The sequence below is a fragment of the Phoca vitulina genome, unplaced genomic scaffold, assembly GCF_004348235.1.
Source record: "Phoca vitulina isolate PV1807 unplaced genomic scaffold, GSC_HSeal_1.0 scaffold5, whole genome shotgun sequence".
Taxonomy (NCBI): domain Eukaryota; kingdom Metazoa; phylum Chordata; class Mammalia; order Carnivora; family Phocidae; genus Phoca; species Phoca vitulina.
The window spans coordinates 5,663,465-5,685,804 of record NW_022589708.1 but is presented as its reverse complement, the minus strand read 5'-3'; the positions used below and the strand labels follow the sequence as shown (position 1 = coordinate 5,685,804).

The following is a 22,340-nucleotide window of genomic DNA, read 5'->3' as shown; positions in this document are numbered from 1 at the left end:
GGGGGGTGTGTGTGTGTAGCATCTAAACCTTGCCACCCTTACCTCTCACAGCATTTCTACAAGAGCATTCTTCTCATTTCTTCTCAGTTTTCCCAACACAGTGCCCACACTTCCATTCTCCCTTCCCTCAGGTCATTCCAGTCAGGCTCGGGCTGCCCTCCCCCCACGCCCGCCTTGACCTTACCCGGGCTTTGCCCTCTGCACCTGCAGCCTGTCTTCCCTGGTATTCAGTGTGTGTGTCCTTGGGCTATCATTTTCCTTTAAGTTAATGTGTTTTCTGTTCAACTGGAACTTGTGTCTTACCGTAAACGTTTTATTTTATCTCACTTCCGTGTCGAAAGGTGAACGCTATTTATTTTACCTGATTTTATAACAGCGTGGTTATGGGAGGGGGGGCAATTACCTCTGTGTTTTAGCAGGCAGAGGCTGACCCCACATCTCGGTATTCCAGTTTGACATGCGTCCTAGCTTTGGTGGACTCAGAGTTTACCCCCGCATATTCACGTGCTGATCTAAGATTTGACTTTATGGAGTTCGTGTGCTTTCTTTTAGCAAAGAAGACCTCAACAGATGAGGTATTTTTTCTTTAGCAGTTTTATTTTGAAATAGTTTTAGATTTACCTAAGAGTTACACAGATAGTACTAGAGTATCTTTTTTTTTCTGTTTAGATAATACATAAATGTATTTTTTAATTTAAAGTCAATAAATTTTTATTTAAGGAATTTTGCCTGTAATTCCTTCCACTGCCAACCACCTTCATTCCACCAAAGTCAGAATCATAATCTTCAAAATAGCCCTTTAAAAAAGAATTTTTGTTCAATTCACAGTTGTCACTGTCAGTCCACAATTCTTTCGGTTGGACTTTTTTGACTGAGTAAAGGAAACCACATGTATATGAGGCATTCCCAACAATGTAGGTCTATAGAAAAAGCCCCATCGGGATAGACCTCAATAGTACATAAATATATTTATAACTAAAAATAGAAACTATATATTGTTTTGCAACTCTTCTTTATTCTAAAATGTATGTATTATTTGTATCAATAAGTACACACTATATGATTATTATTAATGGCTGCAAAGGAATTACTGGTGGGCCATAATTCATATAACAAATCTCTTAATTTGTTTAGGCATTTATGCTTCTTATAACTTTTTACTATTTAAAAAAATGTAGTGAAGCTAATGTTGTTAAATATTTATATATTTCCCAGTGTATTTTCTTGGTGACGATTTCTAGAAGTTACTGAGTTAAAGGGGAAGCATTTTTAAAGACTTCCGACGCTCTTGCCAGATTGCCCCGCTAAGCTTTTGTCTTCCCACCAGCTGCACATGAAAGTGTTTGTTTCATTTGACTCCTAACCACATTGGGCATTATCTGTTTCATGTTTTTGAACTGGTTGCCAAACATTGTGTTTTCCCTTTTCCATGGATTTGTATGTTTTTGGTGACTAGTGAGAGTGAACGCTTTTTTTTTTTTTTTTTAAACATTCAGTGACTTAGTATCAGATGTTAAGTAAGTGAAACCCTCTCGCCTTGGTGAGTAACACAGTGCCAGTCATAGAAAGCATCCTAGGATGACCTTCAGGGCATTGGGGAGATTGGGGCTCTCTCTGGTAGTTGGGGTCTCAAGAAACAATAATAGACAAATGCGCGAGCAGACTTTGGGAAACATTACAAAATGAAGAGCCTCCTTCCAGCCAACCTGAGCTTGACCCTGGTTAACCCACGGACCCAGCCCTCCAGCTCATGTGCACCTTCACCTGTGGGAAGTTACAAGTAATCTGGGGAAATTATACACGAGGTGGGAGGGTTTCAGTGAACATTCATGACCACAAGCTCCATGTGGGCACTCAACACTCCCTCGGGGTTCTGCTACACTCTCCAAAATGTTTCCCACTTTCTCAACTCTTCTCGAAATTCTTATATCCCCTCCTCTCCACTTGCTTCTCTTTTAGTAGCCAGCCTTGACTTATTAGATGGGCAACCCCTCATCTTTCCTTCCTTTCTTTCCTTCCTTTCAAAGTCCCACACTTGTCTGGCCCTACAACCTGTTGTAAGAGTGAGACATCAGTGCTGTTCTTCAAGGGCAAGCTCCTCTCCTTCCCATCTGCACTGCCTGCCCGCTCCCACCTGCTGGAGGCTTGTACTTCCGAAGCTAGTCTGTCTCTCTGCTACGCATGGTCCATTGCTTCTGCTTTACAGGCTCATTCCCATGGGCACCTGAGCAGGCTGTGTGGTTTCCCATTTTTAGCACCTGGGTGGCTCAGTCATTAGGCATCTGCCTTCGGCTCAGGTCACGATCCCAGGGGCCTGGGAGCAAGTCTCCCGTAGGGCTCCCCGCTGAGCGGGGAGTCTGCTTTTCCCTCTCCCTCTGCCCCCCTCTCCTGTGCATGTACTCTGTCTCTCTTTCAAATAAATAAATAAAATCTTTAAAATCTCAAATAAATAAGTACAATCTTTAAAAGGACCTATTATTGACCTGTCATACTCCTCTAGCTACAACACCATTTCTCTGCTGTCTCATAGCAAAACTTACTGAAAAAGTCTACGTTGCTACTGTAGCTATTCACTTGAGTAGTAATACTCAATTGCTATTCACTTTTCACTTTTTAAAACGTGAGATTTATTATGAAATAGAGCAGGCATGTGAGAGTACATAAAACATAAATGTATTTGTTTATATATAAACGTATGTGTTATTTATATAAATATAAAACAGGTTTAGAAATCTATGTCCAAACTAGAACATCACCAGAGCCTTAGAAATCCCCCATATGATGTTCCTGAATCACATATCCTTGCCCCCATGGAAATAACCACTTTTCTGGACTTTGTGATAATCATCTCTCTCTTTATGGTTTTCCCTGCTTTGTATGTCTCCCTAAACTACGCTATACATTTTCTAGTTTGCCTGTTATATAGGACATATTATTGTATACATCCTAAACTAGTTTTCTTTTTTTGTTTTTTGGGGGGGTTTTTTGCTCAACATTATCGAATTTCTATTGTGTTGATGTGGGTAGCTGAATTATGTTCAAAGTATAGTATGGCATTACATGAATATATTCAGACTATTTATCTTTTGTGCAGTTGAAAGATATTTACGTTGTTTCCAATTTTTCCCTCTTTTATTGCTAAGACAAAACATGCTGCTATGAATATTATTGTATGTAACTTACTACAAGAGATTCTCTAGGAATTTAAATGGTGGGTAATAAGCTTGTCCATTCTCAGGCTAATTAGATATTGCCAATTTTTCTTGAAGGTAGTTCTACAAAGTCCATTGCCCAAAGCATTCTAGAAGCGTTTCCCCTACTCTGTACTCTTGGCAACCTTAGTATCATCAGACTTCTTCATTTTCCAGCTGTTGGATATGAAATGCTGGTTCATTATGGCTCTAATTTGCATTTCCCATATTGCTAATAAGGTTAATCGTCTTTTCAAACGTTTATTGACCATTTGAGTTTGTTCTTTTGTAAAATTCCTCGTTTACATTTTTTTGGTTGTCTCTTCTTATTGAATGACGGGAGTCTTCTTATCCTGTAGTATCCATGATATTATATGTATGTACATACCTTCAGCCACTTTACGTCTTGTATGTTTACCTTCTTTATGGCATCTTTTTATGAACAAATGTCCTTAATTTTAATATAGTCCAATTTATCAATCCTGATTTTATGAGAAATGGTTTTTGTCTCTTGTTTTTTTAAAAAAAAAAAATCCTTGCTTACCTCGAGGTTGTAAATATCTTTCATATTTCTCTTCGTGTTCCCCAATTTTGCCTTTTACAGCTAAGCTTTAATTTAGCAGTCGAATGCAGGAGAGGCAGGTGGTCCGGCTGAAATACAAAGATTGGAATTTTAGAAGTCCAATCACATGCCTACATTGTCAGAGTCTAAAATGAATCAATGGCTTCATCCTACAGCTAGAAAACAAGAGGACTCAGAAGATTCCATCTCTTTCCAAGCATGCCCCTACGCTTGTTGCCCCCCCATGTTGCCAGCTTGCCCATTCACTTATGTACTACCATTTTGCTCTTCATTTCTTCTTTCCTCTCCATCTGGATCACTTTTTCTGCCTTTAGGCAGAAAAGTCCTCAAGAATGTTTTCACTGCCTTCCTTGTTCTTAAATATTTGGACTGGTCTACAATTTCAGGGGGAGGGTTATTTCTTGAAAGCACCACTCTTCTGTCCTCTGGCCTCCATTGTTGCTGTTGAGGAATCATCTGAAACTCCAACTGCCACTTTATTAAAGATACTCCGTCTTTTTTCTTCTGGTTCCTCTTCTTTTAAACATGTTTTTCTCTTTGTCATTGATGTTCTTCAGTTTTTCTATAATGTGTCCAGGTATGGATTTCTTTTTATTTATGGGGTTTGTATGTATTGGGTACTTGTGTGTGTGTGTGTGTGTGTGTGTGTGTGTATAAAATAGAGAAAGAGATTTTGTAATAAATTGGACTATATTAAAATTAAATACATTTGTTCATAAAAAGATGCCATAAAGAAGGTAAACATACAAGACATAAAGTGGCTGAAGGTATATACATACATATAATATCACGGGTACTACAGGATAAAAAGACTCCCATCATTCAGTAAGACAAGACAACCAAAAAAATATAAAAAAGGAATTTTACAGAAGATAAAAGAATTTTTACCAAAGAGAATTTTACAAAAGAGAAAAAAAAAAAAAAAATATATATATATATATATGGAGAGAGAGAGGGAGGGAGATGTCTTTATGAAAAGTCCTCAGTAAATATGTCTCCAAATATTCTTGTTCCTCACTCTTTCTCTCCCCATTACTTCTGGAGCTCCAAACATATATTACTCATCTCAGTGTACCTTCTACTTCTTGTTACTTCTCTTTCATATTTTATAAGAAATGGGAGCAGGCGTTAATGGAGCAAAGTGGGCAGGTGTAAGAGTGTTTCAGAGGGAAGAGTATGTGGTTACTTGAGCAAAGCTGAGAGGAAGCTTGCATGGCCAATGCTCACAGAGTGAAGGGACAGGTGTGAGACATGGTGGGACAGGTTGTGGAGGGTTTGCGCCCAAGAGCAGTGGGGATCATTGCAGGGTTTAGAGTGATGACAGCAGGATCAGATCTGTGTATGGAGAAACTCACTCAGCTTTTGGAAGAGAATGGACTGGATGAAGGCCAGCCAGGATGTCAGGAGACTAACTACGAGGCTGTTGTAGTGTCCAGACCAGAAACACCAGCTTGTCCTCAGGTGCTGGTAGTGGAGATGATGAGAACAAAGTAGAATGAGAGATATTTAGGGGACAAAAGCCAACACGAGTCTGTGTCTTGGAAAGTTCTGGCTAGAGAATGAAAATGTAGCAGAAGTAAAGGTCATGCTATGACACAGAAAGAATATGGGAAGTCGTTACTTTCAGACCGTATCCCCAGGGGATCTCAAATCAACTGACAATCTATTTGCATTAAAGAAGTGATGTGTGAACCGAATTTTTCTTGTCGGTGCTTGTTGGCCCTCTGTCCTCTCCTTGGACCTCCATCACCTTTGCTCTCTTCCTCAGGCTCCCGGCACCCTCACTTTCTGCTCACGATCATGCTTTCTGGTCCAGAGACAAGCTCACAGCAGCCCAGAGGGGATGTCCACGCGCCCGGTCGCCATCCCCGCCCCACTGTAGGCCATCTTCCCCTGTCCGTCCAAGCGCGCTGTCCACACCAGGGTCACGCCCACCTCCTGTGCACTGGCTTCTATTCCCTTTGCCCCCTCAACTCTCACTTTTCTCTCGTATCATCATCTTCCCACTCTCTTAGATTCTCCCTATCAGTAGAGAAGTATGATGTAATTGTTTTCATTTAAAGAAGACCCTCTGAGCCCATGTGCCCACCCAGCCACGCACGAACCCTCTTCTCTGCTTTCGCTTGCAGTTGTACTTCTCGAAAGAGTCGCCCGTACCCACTGCCTGCAGTTTCTCACTCCCCGTTCTCTCTTGAACACATTCCCACCCCACCACTGGACCTGGTCATTAAGGTCATAAGTGGTAGTCCTATTGCTAAATCCACATGGCCAGTGACTGACTGAATGGCCCAGAGGTATAAATCACTGCCCTGGCCTCAAGGTAGGACAAACTCTGTGCACAGGCTGTACTCCCAAGCCTCCCTGTGGCGCCAGCCTGGAGCCCGTCTCCAGGAAACCACATTCCTGCTTTGCTTTCGTCCTGCTCTGTCCTGCCGCCTCTGTTCCCCTTTCCTGACCGAGATCACCAAGTAAACCTCTTGAACCAAGATCCTCTCTCAGGCTCGGCTTCTAGCAGCCCAACGTAAGACAGTTCCTCTGTCCCATACTGGGTGTCCAGGGAAACTTTCCACATCTGGGTCAAATATTAAATGTTCCTACTATTGTAATAGCCTTGACCAAGACGTCGGTCTACCGCGTGTCTGAAATTTTTAGTTACTTAAGAAGTTCTGCCTGAGTCCTTCCGTCCCCCTGACCTAGTTTCACACAGATGAGGGTATCTTGCTATTAAAAATTTAACTAGCCTCCAGCACAGTTCCCAGTAATTAACACAGATCTGGCCCCGAGAAGGTATTCAATAAATATTTTGAATGAAGGACTTCTTTAACTCAACCCTCTGATGGGTCGTACCCATTTGCTTCATATTCTCTTTGTCTTAGTTGGTACCTTCTGTTTCCTAGGATGTATAAGCTTGACGAGATGCTGACTTCTGCCTCCACATAAGTGGGACACATGAACTCAAAAGACAAAGCTTCTCTTCTGAAAGATAAGCTCCTTGGGAATGCAAAAAGCATTTAGTGCAGATGTTTTCTTACAAGGATCTCTTGTGGTTGGGAGGAGCCTTAATGGCCCTTTATTCCAGCCACTTCTTGTTCTAATCTTGCCATCACATGATAAGGCAGCAGAGGCGTAGGCCCAACGCAGGCACGCAGTGAGGTAATAAATATTACCCTAAGCCACTAAATTTTGAGGTAATGAGTTCCTTGGCAGAGATACTAACAGTCCACGATGAACTGGCGAGACGCATCTGTTTCTAGGGAAGCATTTGGATTTAAGAGATGGAAGATCAGAAGTCACTCTGAACAGAAAGTACAGGAACAGGAAAGAGCAGAGATCCAAGTTGACACTGATTAAAAACCAATGTTAGATTAGAAACTAACTTTAGGAAAACCAGAGCTACTCCAATGTTGACCAAAAAAAAAAAAAAGAAAGGAAAAAAATCAGCCCCTTGACAGCCAAGCGATCTTCATGCCCTGTACTCTAAGTTAAAAAACTAACGATGAGATCCTGGGATTTCGCTTCCCTGGACAAGCACTGTGATTTATTTTTAGAACCTAAATGTTTTCCTGAATAGATACTGTAATCCTTTGAAAATGCATATTTCCAATACTCTTTTAAATGCCTTTTCTTCCCCCTCCAATGTGTGCAAACTTTTCACGACAGCTGCACCTTTTCCTCTCTGCTGAGCATCAGGATGCCCCATCTTCCTTGTTGATTGTATGAGGCCCTTCCTTCTCTGATGACCACGGGGAAGATCTTGCGGGGGCCTCAGAGTCTGTGGTCTGTTTCCCACAAGGGCATAAAATACGAGGATGAGGGAAATACCCTTAATTGGAGTGGATACTTGATAACAAGTCAAGACACGTTACAGCCGGAGACTCTTGAAGTGAAAAAATGAGGAAGTATGGTAATCTTGTAAATGAGCTCAGCTTTATTTTTTGTAAGTGTAGGGGCAAAACAATTTCTTCGTTATGCTGTGGGTCAGGGGTGACGACAGTATCACAGAAAACAAATCTCTTTGCAGCCCATCTTGTTGTAGAGCATATATTCGGGCTTAATTCTAGATGAGATGTATGGAAATTGTGCAGGATGCAGGCCTATCTTCTCTTTGCAAGCTGCCCTGTATCAGGCAGGATATCTGGCGTCCCTGGCTCCTGCCCACTAAATTCCCCTTTAATAATTGTAGCAATCAGAAATACTCCCACAAAATTTTTTTTTTTTAAAGGTTTTAATTATTTATTTGACAGAGAGAGACAGCGAGAGAGGGAACACAAGCAGGGGGAGCGGGAGAGGGAGAAGCAGGCTTCCCGCTGAGCAGGGAACCCGATGCGGGGCTCGATCCCAGGACCCCGGGATCATGACCTGAGCCGAAGGCAGACGCTTAACGACTGAGCCACCCAGGCGTCCCCCCACAAATTTTTGAAACTGCCTTCCGAGTGGCGGTACCGTCGTTGGAAATCACTGCTCTCTTGTTTAAAATTCATCGTCAAGTCCTGAGGACTATCCTGTCAGAACAAATCCTGCCGTTCCTAGTACATGACTAGTCCTTGAGCAAGACTCCGCCCTCAGCTCAGGAAAGGAGCGTAAGACTTAGCCTGAGTCAATCAGTGTTATTGTATCTTTTGGTGACAACGGTTGGTTTAGGGCACATGAGTCCATTGGAGCCAATGACACATAATGGAACTTCAGCTCCCAACCTGGGAAAGAGCCTCTGGTCCTCCTCTGGCAACTTGAATGGCAGAGGTTGTAGGGTGGGAGCTGCTGTGGTCATTTTGCATCTTTTAGAGCCCGGAGTAGGAATCCACCCAGTGGAATGCATAGTTGGCTCTGGGTGACCTGTAGATGGTTCTTTCCGTGCTATAACTCCTGCTAGCTTTGAGAAGGAGGAAGCTATATTTCTACTTTATGGTTGGGTTGGGGGTTGCCTAACAGCACGGCCCAGGAAGAACTTGTGTATGCAAGCTGTGGTCCTGGTACTTTCACAGAATATTTTTCTCGTACGGCCTCGATCCCTGAACGAGTATGTGCCACCAAGACTCCATGCTAGACCTTTATGGGAGGGAGGGAAAGGCAGGGTCAACACAGAGGTGCACAAAATCACTTTTCCAGACCTAATTATTTTGTTTATTGTCTGTCTCCCCCGACTAGAATCTAATTTTCATAAAGGACAAGAATTTTCACCTGTTTTGTTCACCGCTGTATTCCCAGTGCCTAGGACAGTGCCGCAGAGAGATGAGGAAAAGGTAAGTCTTGGTTTCCTGGTTTTCTTTTTTTTTTTTTTTTTAAGATTCTAAAAATTTATTTTAGAAAGAGAGAGAGTGTGTGTGCACAAGCAAGGGGGAGGGGCAGGGAAAGGGACAAGCAGTTTCCGAGCTAAGTGTGAAGCCTGACAACCCTGAGATCATGACCTGAGCCGAAATCAAGAGTCGGTTAACTGACTGAGCCACCCAGGTGCCCCAGTTTCCTGGTTTTCTGTATTTGCCACCCAGATGGTATTGATAGTCACTCATACTCACTCCGTTTCTGTTTTTTAACTTTTAATTATAACATATTTCAAATATATATAAAGTGGAGGAAATATAAATGAAACTCCTTGTGGCCATCACCCAATTTCACAATTACAGAAGCCAATCCAGTTTCCTGTTTACCTGCCTCCGCTTGCCCTCTCTGCCCCTCTAACTAGATTCCATTAAATAAAATCCCAGAGACTTGCACATACTCCTTTTAGTAACTTCTCTTGATTCTGGGATACTACTTCCTTGTTTATTATACCTTTTCTTTCTAACCACTCCTCCTTAGTCTCTGATCTCATGGGGAGCTCTGGAGTTGGATGGTTTTTTAGAGTTGTCTCACCTTGAGGTCAGAGGGGGGTGGGTCTTTATTATTCCTCTGCACTCCTGGACCAGTCATGGAGTCGGGGCTCCCCCCACCCCAGGGAGGACATGCACTTGGGTGGCGCTCTCTTCAGCTCATGGAGGGTGGCTCTGCATGGCTCATAGCACCCATCACAGTCCACGCCTCATGCTGTTGCATCCATTAGCTTCCTCAACACTTTGCTTCTTCTCTTGTCTTAGAAGTTACAGGAGGAAGGTTGGTGGGATGTGTCTTAGTCCAGTCAGGCTGCTGTAGCAGAATCCCACTGACCAGGGGCCTTATAAACAACAGAAATGAACTTCTCACAGTCCTGGAGGCTGGAAGTCCAGGATCAAGCCTCCAGCAGATCCAGTGTCTGGTGAGAGCATCCTGGAGCATAAATGGCTGTCTTCTTATGGTGTCCATATATGGTGGGGGGGCCTAGGGAGCTCTGTGGGGTCTCTCTTCTAAGGCACTAATCCTATTCGTGAGGGCGCCACCCTCGTGGCCTAATAATCACCTCCCAAGGGCCTCACCTCCCAATACCACCACACTGAAGGTTAGGTTTCAACATGGGAATTTTGGGGGACAAAGACCTTCAGTCCACGGCAGGATCAAATACAGACTCTGCAGTTGATCTTAAGACTACAACGGATAGTCATCGTCTCCTCCTCTATTACCAATTCCGGACGGCCTTCCCCCTCAATTGGCCCCTCTGCTGGGACAGGTAGCTTACCTGGTGACGCGACCTCCATTTCCGAGAGGGTTATGTCCTTGCTCACAATGCCCTTCTTAGGCTGTGACCCCTGCATCTGTCCGCTTACCTGTAGCACTGGTCATGAGGACGCAAAGAGCCACCCAGTGGATTACCTGGGTATCAAATTTATTCTTCTTTGTCCCCACTGTGTCAAAGTAGGGCACTGCCTGTTCATGATCAGGGTCAAGGCTCAACCCCTCTGCCAGGATGATCTCTCCTTTTCTTGCCTGATGGCCTTATGGCATGAGATTAAAGTGCCCAGGCACTTCTATTCTTGAGCATTCCACTTTTCCAGTACATGATTTCCTAAATAAATGACCGGATATCTCTTTGGCAAAGGACTGTGGGACGATTACTGTATTCGCTTGCCATCGGGACTCCTGAGGACCCGACCTCCCTTTCATTAGTGGGTTCTGGGTCAGAAAACTGGCTCAAGGATTGAGATTGATTTTATCACTTCTTCCACCATCTGTGTCAACCATTCTGGCATTTCAGCCTTACTTAGTATGGACCATGATTTTCTCCAATGTTCCAAGAGTCCTCCCAGTAGCATGATGCAACCATCTCCCGGAGCCCTTGCCAGGGTGGCTGGCCACCTATGGCAGGAGACAGCTCCTGTATAAATAAATTCTCCCATCCAACCTTATCTCCCGCCCCCTTTGATCCAGCACCCTCAGGACCCAGCCCCGTACACCGTCTCCAGCTTGGCCAGTCCACGCGGGCTGGACCCCACAGGCCCTTGGGGCTTAGTCCCTCTTTCCCCCCAGCCGCCCAGCACTTCCCACCATGTGTTGTCTGCCCCCGAATCTAGTTATTGGTCTGGTGGGAGTGGGGGTGGGGGTCGATTCTTCGGGGGCCTGTGTGATCTTGCAGTGTGGAGACCTCTCTGCCTCATGCTCAAACGAGGGATGAGTGCAGCCTCAACAGGGAGGATGGGGCCCACGTGGCTCTGCATGGTGTTTCCAGGCTTCAGCCATCAGCACTAACTCTGAGGTCCCCATCCAAATGCTAGGGCCCCTCTCCCTCCAGCCTGTGGCAAGGATGAGCGGATCTGCCAGGGCTGGGGGTTCCAATTCTTTGGAGCACTGCTGTCCTCATACTTAGGCCCTGCTCCTTATCCTCGGCCTTTGCTGCCCTCCGGCTGCGTAGGAGCTCTTCAGGTGCTTGCTATTCATGAGGCTTTCTAACTTCCACGCCTTGCTTCCGGTGGTGATTCATAGCCCTGGGCCTCACTTGGTCTTTCTATAACGTGTCAGTGACTCAGCAAAAGCCACGAGTTCCGTCGTTCTCGTGAGTGGCAGCTTTTCAGAGTCTCCCAAAAGCCTGGGTATTGTACGTCGCAGCCTACCAGCACATTCCCTCCACCTTGTAACCCATCCCAGCTGATCACCAGTGAAGGTCTGAACAACTGTGCTTCTCCAGAGAGTCAGGGATTGTCAGGATTTCGCTTACCACCAGGGATGAGTCTTCATTTCCAGTTGGCAGGTGAGTGATCCCGCTTTATAATTCAGTTTGAGAGGCTATTCTGCGGATCCCTCCTGGCACCAGCTGTCTTAGGTCAGGTTCTCTGGGAAACAGAGGTAGATTTGAAGATCTGTGTGAGACAAGTTTATGGAGGAGTAACCTTGGTATCTATATCTATAAAGGAAGGACGGAAGTAACCCTGGGCAGAAGGAGAATCTGAATGTTGCTGTTGAGGTCATAAGAAGGGCCTCAACCAATCCCACTGGGAGACTGATCTGGGGTGGCCTTTCTGAGTGTCCTACCATAAGGGAGGGGCCAGCCCCTTATCATCCACCCCCTTGGTCGACCAGTCATTGGATGCCACTGCTGTGAACTTGGGCAAGCTGGCTCTCTTGCCTGAGGGCAGTTCCCAGAGAGGGGCTCGGCGGGGAGCCCACAGCCACCAACACTCCCAGCAGCTGGGGGACGATACACAGGACCTGGACACACTGTAGCAACCACCGTCTCTTTCTGAGCTCCTCTTTTTTTTTTTTTAATTTATTTGAGATAGAGCGAGAGAGAGAGAGAGAGAGAGCACAAGCAGGGGGAAGCGGCAGAGGGAGAGGGAGAAGCAGGCTCCCCACGAGCAGGGAGCCCGATGCGGGGCTCCATCCCTGGGATCATGACCCGAGCTGAAGGCAGACGCCTACCCGACTGAGTCGCCCAGGTGCCCCTCTGAGCTCCTCTAGATCCCAAACACCACGTCCATACTTGTGCTTCAACTGCCTGCCCTGCCCCCCCATGCCACAGACTCTGGCTTCTGTCCTCCATCTCCCAGCTCCAATAGCACAACCCATCTGGGAGTGGAACTGAGATACATTACTGCGAGTGTCCCACTTTTGGTCTCAGTATCCAGTTTTTCTCTCTCCTCCAAAACTACAATCCATCATCCACGCTGCTGCTGGAGACACTTGGGAATTGTGGTCAACAAAACAGATGAAGTCTCTCCCGCCATGGGACTTACATTTTAATGGGAGAGACAGGAGGTGACAACGAAGAAATGAGCGAGCGAATAGATAAATAAATATTAGGTAGTGATACTTGCTATGCCAAGGATTAGAATGATATGATGGAGTGCTGACGGGGCCGGTTTCTAGTAATATCCACTGCCCGACTGAACACCCCCACGGGCTTCCCATTGTCTTCTGGGTGCAGTTCAGACTCCAGTTTGGCACAAAAGACTCCCGTGGACATAAGTTCTGGGCCCCTGGTGAGGATTGGACTGGGGTCCTTATGGCCCCTTGGATTCGGGTGTTTGGGTGATAGGCTCTTCCCGGAGGGTGAGGCCATCTGCTCTGAGTACCTCCTTCCCCATCTCCTCTTCCTTCCCTTATCCCGCCGGGATCCCCAGTGCTGGAACAATATTGCTTATGAGCCGAATTGACAAAAGCCAGCTGCCTCAGCAGGTTTATTCTTATCAGTGACTGAACCCAGACAATTAACAATCCATTTCAATGGTGACTTTTGCCATTCTTTTTGGGAAGTGCTGAATGGGACATGGGTTTTGGGAGGAGAGATTCTTTTTTAGACCCGGAGATGCAATGCTCATTTCTACTGAGCCTGTCACTGGAGCTTGGTCGGTAGCCCCGATGCTTCTCACTGTTCCCTCCTAGCCCAGCACCCAGTCTCTAATCTAGGTCACTGAGGTTATGGAAGGAGCTTGTGTTGAGTACAAAGACTGAACAAAACCGAAACGCAACCAAGCATGTTCTCAGTAGTGGGTTCCGTGTCATGGCTGATAATTCTTCCATGATCCCCGTTCTTATCAGGAACCGTGACTTCATTTCCCTGCACTCATGGCTGGTGAGCACCGATGAAGGAGGGAGCAGAAATCCCCCTTCCCTCGGAAACAGAAGCTCCTGGCAGTCTTGCTTCGGCTCATTTATCAGGGCTCCTAATCATTCATCTGAAGAAATTGGTGAATGAATAAATAAATATCCCTGATGTCCAGCCAGAGCTCTTCTTCTTCCCCCAGCCTCCTCTTCTCCCCTTGTTGGTGCAGTGGTGTTCACCACCTTCCCTGCACTTGCCCTTCGCCCTCCCGCAGATCTGGGTCACTGTTTACCTTCACCTCCCCCTAGCGGCAAGCTGGATGAATCGCCCGCCGGAGCCTGGCTTCCAGGAGCCAGGCTCACCTGTTCTGATGCAGCCTGCCAAGAGTACAGCTGACGAAGACAAGCATTTATCACTCCGAGTAGGTCCCACTCTCATCTCAACCACCACCGACAGTCCTATCGTAATACTGAGGCGATTATCCTCTGTTAATTGATTTAAGTAGACACACGAAGAAGTACAACTGTATAAATCAGGCTTTGTAACTTACACAATCAAGCCTGAGGCACTTTTCTCTTATTAGACATAAAGTATAATTGATGAAAAGCAAAAAGCTTTCATCTGAACGTTTATATTTGCAATGCACTGTAAAGGAAGTAGATTTCGTAAGGTTGGTATTGGTCATATGGATTGCCCTTTGAGTGGAGTCCAAAGGGCTTTACTGAAAAAAAACTGTATAACCCCAGGTTAGGTCTGTGTATCCGAGGCTGAGAAAAGTCGTAAGAAGGCTGGGGTAAGCCATGTGATATAAAAAAGGCTAGGAAGACCCTTGCTGTGCCTGAAAATTTTACCCTGTGTCACTCAGCCTGAAATGATAGAATTACCTTGGACTCAAGTCAAATGTTCATACTGGTAGACAGATGTCATTAGAATCCATTAATTATCAGCTTTCTGTCCTTCCCCTGGTTAAACCTCTGAAAGCCTAATGCCGAGCCACCAAAAAGTGGGGGGAAGACAGAACTGTAAGGAGGTGGGTTGACTGTCACCCTATGGGGAAGCTAAAAGACCGAATGAGCAGTGGGGACAGAGGATGGGGCACATTCTCGGAGGTGGAAAAAAAAGTGTGAATAGCTTTACCTCCAGTTCTCCTTGGGTACAGCTTCTTAAAATTGATGTTTCGTGAGTCCTTGGGAAAATTTCTCTCCCAAAAATGCCAGCGGTATAGTTCAGGAGCTGAAAGAAAGACCTTTATTTCTTATTTTAGCTCCCTGTTAACTCCTTAACCCTCCCAACAGCCTGGAGCTAGGCGCTGTTAACACTATCCACCGCACAGGTAAGCAGCGACATGGAGAAGTTAACGGACTTGCTTATTAGAGTCACTTAGCGGGTGAGCGAGAGGGCCAGTTCCAGCCCTGGAGGCTGGCCATCTGCAGTAACTTTTCTGACAGTGGGACATCGAGCCAGGGGACTCAAGCATGTTACAGTGGGTCCACCAAGATCTTTAGATAACTGTCGGTGCTGCTGGGTCTGAAAGAAGACAGTTTTGTACTGAAGCTTCATTTAGCACACAGAACTAAATCTTGTCCTTCAGGATTCTCACCTGAGTCGGAATCTGGCTGGCCTTAATTTCTGTGGGTTTGTGTGGTTCCTGCCCCACCCCCATGAACACCAATTTCATGAATTGCTTTATGTCAAAGACAATAAGATTTCTTTAGAAAAGTCTTTTCGTGGTGGCTTAAGTGTTTCCAAAATGATCAGTTTAAAAATTTCACAGTAGCAGAAGCCAAGAGAACTCAGAGTTTGTGGCCTTGACTATATTTCAGTACACAGCACATTATTCCGGTGGGGCCGAAGAATGATGGAGAAAGAAACCAATTCTGATGCCAAAACCCAAACTTACTTTGCATATGCAGGCAATCCATTGAATTACAAGAACAATTAAAGAGAGCTCAAACTCACTCTTGTTATGGTGATTTCTTACGCTTTTTTTTTTTTTTTCCAACTGTGATTTTTATCTATTATGTGAGCATAAACTCATGTGGTTAGATTGTTACCAAGGGTGGGAGATCTCATTCCAGATCAACCAGTGAAAGCTGGGTAGTTTTAACCACTGACATCTGCAAAGCTAAGTAAGACCCACGTCGCCTGTATTATGCAGTGTTTCCTACCGTATTTCTGAAAATGTGCTCAATTGTCACATAGTAAAAGTAAACATTGGGTTAGTTCCCAGGGATGTTGGTTCTCTTGAAAAAAGTAACTCTAGCTTCTATGTTCTTTACAAACAACTTACGTAAACATATGAAATAAGATTCCAATCCTTTCACCTCTGATGACTGGTCCATCTAAGATTTCATGCATTGGGAATGGATGAGGAGATGAATGATATCTTTGGAAAGATTATAAGTCTAGACTAGGGGGCAGGTCAGTTTTATGTCTTTGCATAGAAAAAAACCTTTGCTTATGGAGCCAGATGGTAGAATTGCTCTACTTAATTCTGGAAGCTGTTCGTGAAGGAGCGTGCACTGGATACACTGACAGAGATGAATGCTTTGGAAAGAGCGTTCACCGAAAACAGAAACTTGATTTGCAAGTGAGGAGGGTTTGGCTGTTGCCTCAGTGACTCATTTTCAAGGATGGCTTTAAGAAAGGTGTGAATTGAAAATTAGATCTGAAATCACGGGATAAGTACCATCTTCCTGTATACTTACATGTTTGGGCATATGATTAATTTTTGGTCATTTAGCAGGACTGTTAGAACAAATCACAGTCAGAAATAAACTCCTCATACTTTGTGTGCTATGATGCATTTGCTTAGCACCCAAGGATTAGATTTTTGCCAGAGTTTGAAACAAGGAATAACTAAGATTTGCTTTGCAAAGAAGAAATTAAGGGAGCTGGTATATCACCTTTGTGAACAATCCAGAATAATATTGTGCTTAATATTGTGTAGGATTAGTATTTTGCATTATGTGTTCACATACAGAAATTCATGTCTGTAGCATTTCTCTTTCCAGAAGTAATTAGGGGATTCAGGTAAAACCAATTTGTGTGTGTGTGTGTGTGTGTGTGTGTGTGTGAACACTTTGTTATATGAAAGAGTTCTTTGTGTTGAACCACACACTGGGAGATGGTAAATTAGTGGTTCCTTCCAGGGTGTGTTATGTTTGATTACACTTAGATTCCATAACATTTTACCCTTTTCATTTTGTGCTCGTATTTTCAGTGGTTTATGAAGTAACAGTCTCTAGATTTCATTCCAAATGGAAAGTTGGCATGAAAACTCTCAATCCAATTATTCCTGTACACATTTTGAAACAAATCATTTTGGCTTTTTTGAAAAATTTACAGGAGGTGATAAAAATAGGAAATTTCATGTTTCGGATGTTTTATTGCATTCTTGTAGCATAATAACAGCTTCATTAAAAATAATTTTGCAATACAATGGCAACTTTGTGAGATGTCTAAAACACGTTGGCTGGCTCTCTTTTTAAAGCTTTGTTTGCAAGAAAGTTGTCTTATTTTACATTTTATGTTTCATTTTATTTTGCTAAGGTTTTGTGTGAGATACGGAATGAATACCCCCCAACGCATGACTGTGAGGATTAAGGCATCTGGGATGGGGCACTACACTTGAGGGGGAGGACTCACTTCCCAGCTGGGGTCCCACACACACAAAGATAAGATTGGTCTCAGAGCCCATTGCAATATCCTGACCTCAGAGCCCTTCAGCTTGTGGGATGGGCTAGAGGTGGCCATTCCCTAGAGCATTCTACACAGCTTTTTGCTCAGTCTTTACGGAGACCATGAAGGGGAAAGCAAAACCATCCCTCTCTCCTCCGAATCTGGGAAATGATTGTTTCACAGACTGAACAAATTTTAGGAGGGTGGAAAGAAATCTAAAAGCTCACTTAACGCAGATGTACTTTTGCGACTCGATTCTCCTCTCCAATATCCCCCTTCCCAACAATGCTCAAATATCCCCAGCAATGGGAAATTTAGTCTCCAAAGGCAGGCCTGTGAACAACCCGTGTTACAAAGTTCTTCCTGCTATCAACCTGAAATCTGTCTTCCTGTCATTTCCACCCATTGTTCCTGGTTCTGTGCCTCAGACCCCAAAAGAAACAGGCCTGTTTTCCTTTCTATGACAGCAGTTCAGCTCTCAGAAGGGAGGCAAGGGGTAGAATGAGAAGGGTCTGTGGTCAGGCAGGGTCCTGTTCTCTCTGACCCTCAGTCTTCTCTTCTGTGCAATGGTGATTCTAAAACCTGACTTACAGAGTGGTGGTGACGGTTTGAGAAAATGTGTATGAGCCACCTGGCGCAGTTCCTGACCGATAGTAACAGATTATCAGTGTCTACTCTTGAAGGTGCCTAGTAAATTCCTCTAGGGTTTCCTTTTCTTTGGGCTGCAGCCTATGTTTTTCATTTGTTTTCCGTTTTCAGCCTGGGATCCCCGCATCTTCTGGGTCATTCTGGGTTTGCCCAGGACATCTCCACCCTTGTTTAGGCATAGTGCTTGCCGGAGAACAGAATGGAAATGCTGCCCAGGAGCCTGGCCACTGGCCACTGATGCTGCACTGGGGTCCACAGGGCATTTTATTCCCATCCTTTCATTCAGAGACCAAATGCTAGCAAATGTCCTCTAGGGAATCATAGGCATTTCGTGCAATAAGAACAACAAAGAATCAGTAACAAATCCACACTCTGCAGTATTCTACTAATAAATTGCAGCATGCTTCTCGTGTGTGTCTTGTGCTAGACACCTGCAGATTTCTTATCTGACTCACTCCTCACACCAACCCAGCGATGCCCAATGCCAATACTGTGTCTGCCTTCCTACCGAGGAGGCAAGCCGTCCAGACCCCTCCCTTCCCCACACCACCCCCAAACTTCTGCTTTGCGTCCGTCCTCACTGTTTATATCTGATTCTCTTGACTGTTTTCCCAGCACAGCTCGGAGCTCCCAGGTCCCGAAAGGGTATTTCATAAGACAAACAGAACTACCATTTCTTGGGTAAGAGTAATTATAGTATCTGTGGACCCTTTTAACATTGCTCTAAGTGGACACTTTCAAATCATCTGAGAAATATTAAAATTTAAAAATGCAATAGAACCTCAATCTAGGGTTAAATGTTTAATAATATATAAAAAGCAAATGGTTATAATGGGAAAAAAATGCCTATAGCCAATGTTCCCTGTAAAATAGACTCCCAGGCAAGTTCCAGAGGTTAGCCTAGAAAGGCCAGGGTGGAGGCATCCAGCTTATAATAAAATTCCTCTTCTCGGGTTGCTTCTTTTCCAGGTCCTACGAAAACAAGTATAATAATATACTTTGCCTTTAGGTGCCAAGACTTGTATTGTTCACTTCCAGACACTTTTCTTTATTACGTTTGGGAACAAAAGCCTGGCTCTAGCGTGGGGGAGGGAGTATTGGGTGGAGACAGGAGAAGAAAGAAGAACCGGACATGGGACACTGCCTCACAGGAGTGTGAGACATTCCGTGGCTTCACAAACTCTCAGGAGACTCTTCCTTTCCTCGAACTCGGGCCATACAGCTCTTGTCTTGCAGAAGCCCCATGTCCAGCGGCGTCCCACCAGAAAACCACTGGCATTTCGAATCAGGATGATCCGGGGAGGGTGAATAAGAGACTGTTTTCAAAGGTGTGGGCGGACTGTTGGAAAGTCCCAAAGAGCAGTGCAGTAAGCAGAGTTCATGAAGCAGAGCTGCCCGCCCCTCGGCCCACTGGGACATGGGGTGGGGTCGTTACTGGGATGTGGGAAAATCACATAGCAAGGACCACCTTTGGAGAATAGGAGGGGCACAGCCAACTCCAGGAGACCCCACAGGGAGGGAGCCTCTTCCCCATCAGGAACCCTCTCTGGCCAAGCCTGACTGGAGGGCAAGGGAGCCCCCTGCTCTCCAAACAGGCCGGCCTCCCCAAGCAGAGAGCATGGTTAGGGGGAGGGGCCGTGGGTTTGGAGGGCAAATGGGTGCTATCGGGCACAGCCCTGATACCCACAGCACGCTGCGCAGCCGGATGCGTCCTGCTGGGCTGATCCGTGTTTTGTGGAGCAATGTAAACTGTAGTCTTCACCAACATGCTGTTCTTGCTGAATCATATGCAATGTTCTTTCACCCCTGAATCATGATTTCAAGTGCCCTAAAATTAATGCTTGTTTTGAGAGGGTCTGTGTGTGTGTGTGTGTGTGTGTGTGTGTGTGTGAATTCTTGCCTAAGCCCTTACATGGCATGTTGGAAAACTGGACCATGGCATGAGGGACAAGCAGGCCTGATGTTTTCTTTCCTTGTGTGGGGGAAGGCAGTGAAACGGGGCTCAGTACAGAGTTTCTGGAATGGGACTGGTACATTCCCACACATGGTGTCACTTAAAACTGAATAAGCCAGACTTGGGGTATTGCTCTGTGAATTATTGTCATTGTTTGGTTCAGGCTTTCCAAGTTAGACACTGGAGGGTGGGAAATGGGCTGCACCTTCAGGGAAATAGCAGTGACTACTCTCCTTGAGATGAGCCTGGGACCGGGAGATGGACTCTCTCTGGGACCCAGAGGAAGTTAAGTCTGGATGCAGGGGGTTGGAGCCACCAAGATTCCCACGGACGGGGATAGTTGTGGCCTCCTCAGGTGGGCTCGCTGGGCCGGGGAGGCTGGGCAGGGATGCTTGAGGTCTGGTTCGGATCTCAGCGCGTCCCCCCCCCAGTAGCATCTGTGACATAGAGTGCCGTCTTCCTGCAGGCCGTCAGCCTCGCGCCCACTCTGGGAGCAGGTTATGGCTGCTGTCATTGTGCCGGGGGGATTGGAGAGCCGAATCTCGTCTTCAAGATGGTGGAGGGTTTCGGGAGCATCATCTTTGGGAGATGCGGTGTCCAGAAGAGCCGAGGCAGCAGCTTGGCTGCAGGGACAAGTCAGTATGGAGGAGCCATACCCACTAGGCCTATAGGCCCGGAGGCTTTGTCATCATTTCTTGGGTGTTAGAAAAAAGCGTGGTCTCGTTTCACAGTCACAAGCTAAGGAAGCCGCTATATGGGTGAACTGTAACATGAACAGAGCACAGCTACTTCTTCTCTAGTTTCAGGAACTTGGTCCCACCAACTACTTGCTCTACTTCATAGAGCTTTTCACACGTGGGTAACTCAGCTTAGTGTAGAAAACGCCCCAGTGGACAAACTTTTCACTGGGGTGATAGTGGGGCATGCCAGGCTCATCTGGAAGACGTGTAGAGATGAGAAGCAACATGGCGGGAAACGTGGACTTGAAACCATAGTTTGTCATGGGAAGTGTGGGCATGCAGGGCCAGGGCGGGGTACTGGCTTCCTGGTCTGGCCAAGTGGGGGTCAGACCTATCCCGAAAAGTGACTGTCCAGCTTGGTGGCTTTGCACAATTATTTGGTCCCTCTCTAGTTTCTTCGTCTGAAAGGCATAGCGATAGTTGCCACGTCATAGGCATGAAACGAGTTGCTACACGTAAAGTACTTAGAAAGCCATCTGGAACTTACTAAGTTTTTAGTGCATTCACTCATTCACCATTCAAGAAATTTCTATTGAGTTATGTGGCAGGAATGGTTTTAGGCCATGGATGACACGGGCGAAAGTCTTCCCCAGCATGGAGCTTTCTCTTCGGGGCACGGAGCCATGAAGATCTGTATGCTTTCATCCTTTTCTTCACATCACATACTTCTCATATGTTGAAAACGTGGGCGGGTTATGGGCTGTCTGGGCCTCACGAGCTTTGCTGATGTTAGACATTTCTGATTCCTCGCTGAGACCGAAGGTGGAAACGCATTCTTACAGAAACTGTTCATTCTCTCTGAATTGCTAATGCTTCCTTGAGGACTTATGGGTTCAATACTGCTGAACTGCACATGGGAAGTTTGACTCAATGACTGACCTATTTAGCCACCATATTGGAAAGAAAAGCCCAGCTCATAATGGAACTGAATTAGGAGTTAAGCAAGAAGAGCTTCCAACTTTTGAACTTTGCAGTAGGAAGGGGTCGAAATTGAGAGTTAGTTAAACATGGACATTTTCTAGAGGTTTCATAACATTTTTATTTTGGGAGGTCGGGGAAGGGCCTTACAGCAAGGGCCTGCAACCCCAATTCAATTAAAAACCATAAAGAATCTCGCTGCAGCTCCATGCCACATGGCTACAATCCACTCCGACATATGCTCTTTGGCATTGCGTCCTGGGTTAAATGTTTACAAATGCTGCACTTTGTTTGGGGCTCTCTCCCAGAGTTCAGCTCTCATACACTTTAGTTGTAGTCACTGATTCCAGGAACAGAAACTGGGAGCAAGACTTGCAAAAAGCAAAGAAAGAAAACCAGCAACAGTTTCTCATCTTGAATCATGACACTTGGCATGGGAGACCCTCTGCTTTTTCACGTTTATCATACAAGGTGTATTAATTCATTTATTCAACAAGTGCTTTCGGAGAGTCTGATCTGTGCCAGGTGTTGATGTTGGAGATAACACAGTGGGCGAGGTGGTAACAACAGTACAAGAAATTGTGCTTCTGGCCCTTGTGGAGCTTATGTTTCATTTAGTGGGAGAGACAGACAGGAGTAGAATCTACCGCGATGATAAATAGGAAGATAACAACTGGAGTGTTTCTAAGAAGAGGCTCACAGTTCTATAAGAGTTAATAATAGGAGAAAGGGGCGCCTGGGT

General features: G+C 45.4%; 1 protein-coding gene across 1 annotated transcript in view; it reads left to right on the top strand.

Annotated features, from left to right (window-relative positions):
* Nucleotides 1-22,340, top strand: part of LOC116631374 — an 83,080-nt gene that overhangs the window by 19,677 nt on the left and 41,063 nt on the right. Inside the window, exon 4 of the mRNA XM_032402525.1 lies at nt 8,920-9,014. Within this exon, the coding sequence (XP_032258416.1) occupies nt 8,920-9,014 (95 nt within the window). The remainder of the gene's footprint in view (nt 1-8,919; nt 9,015-22,340) is intronic.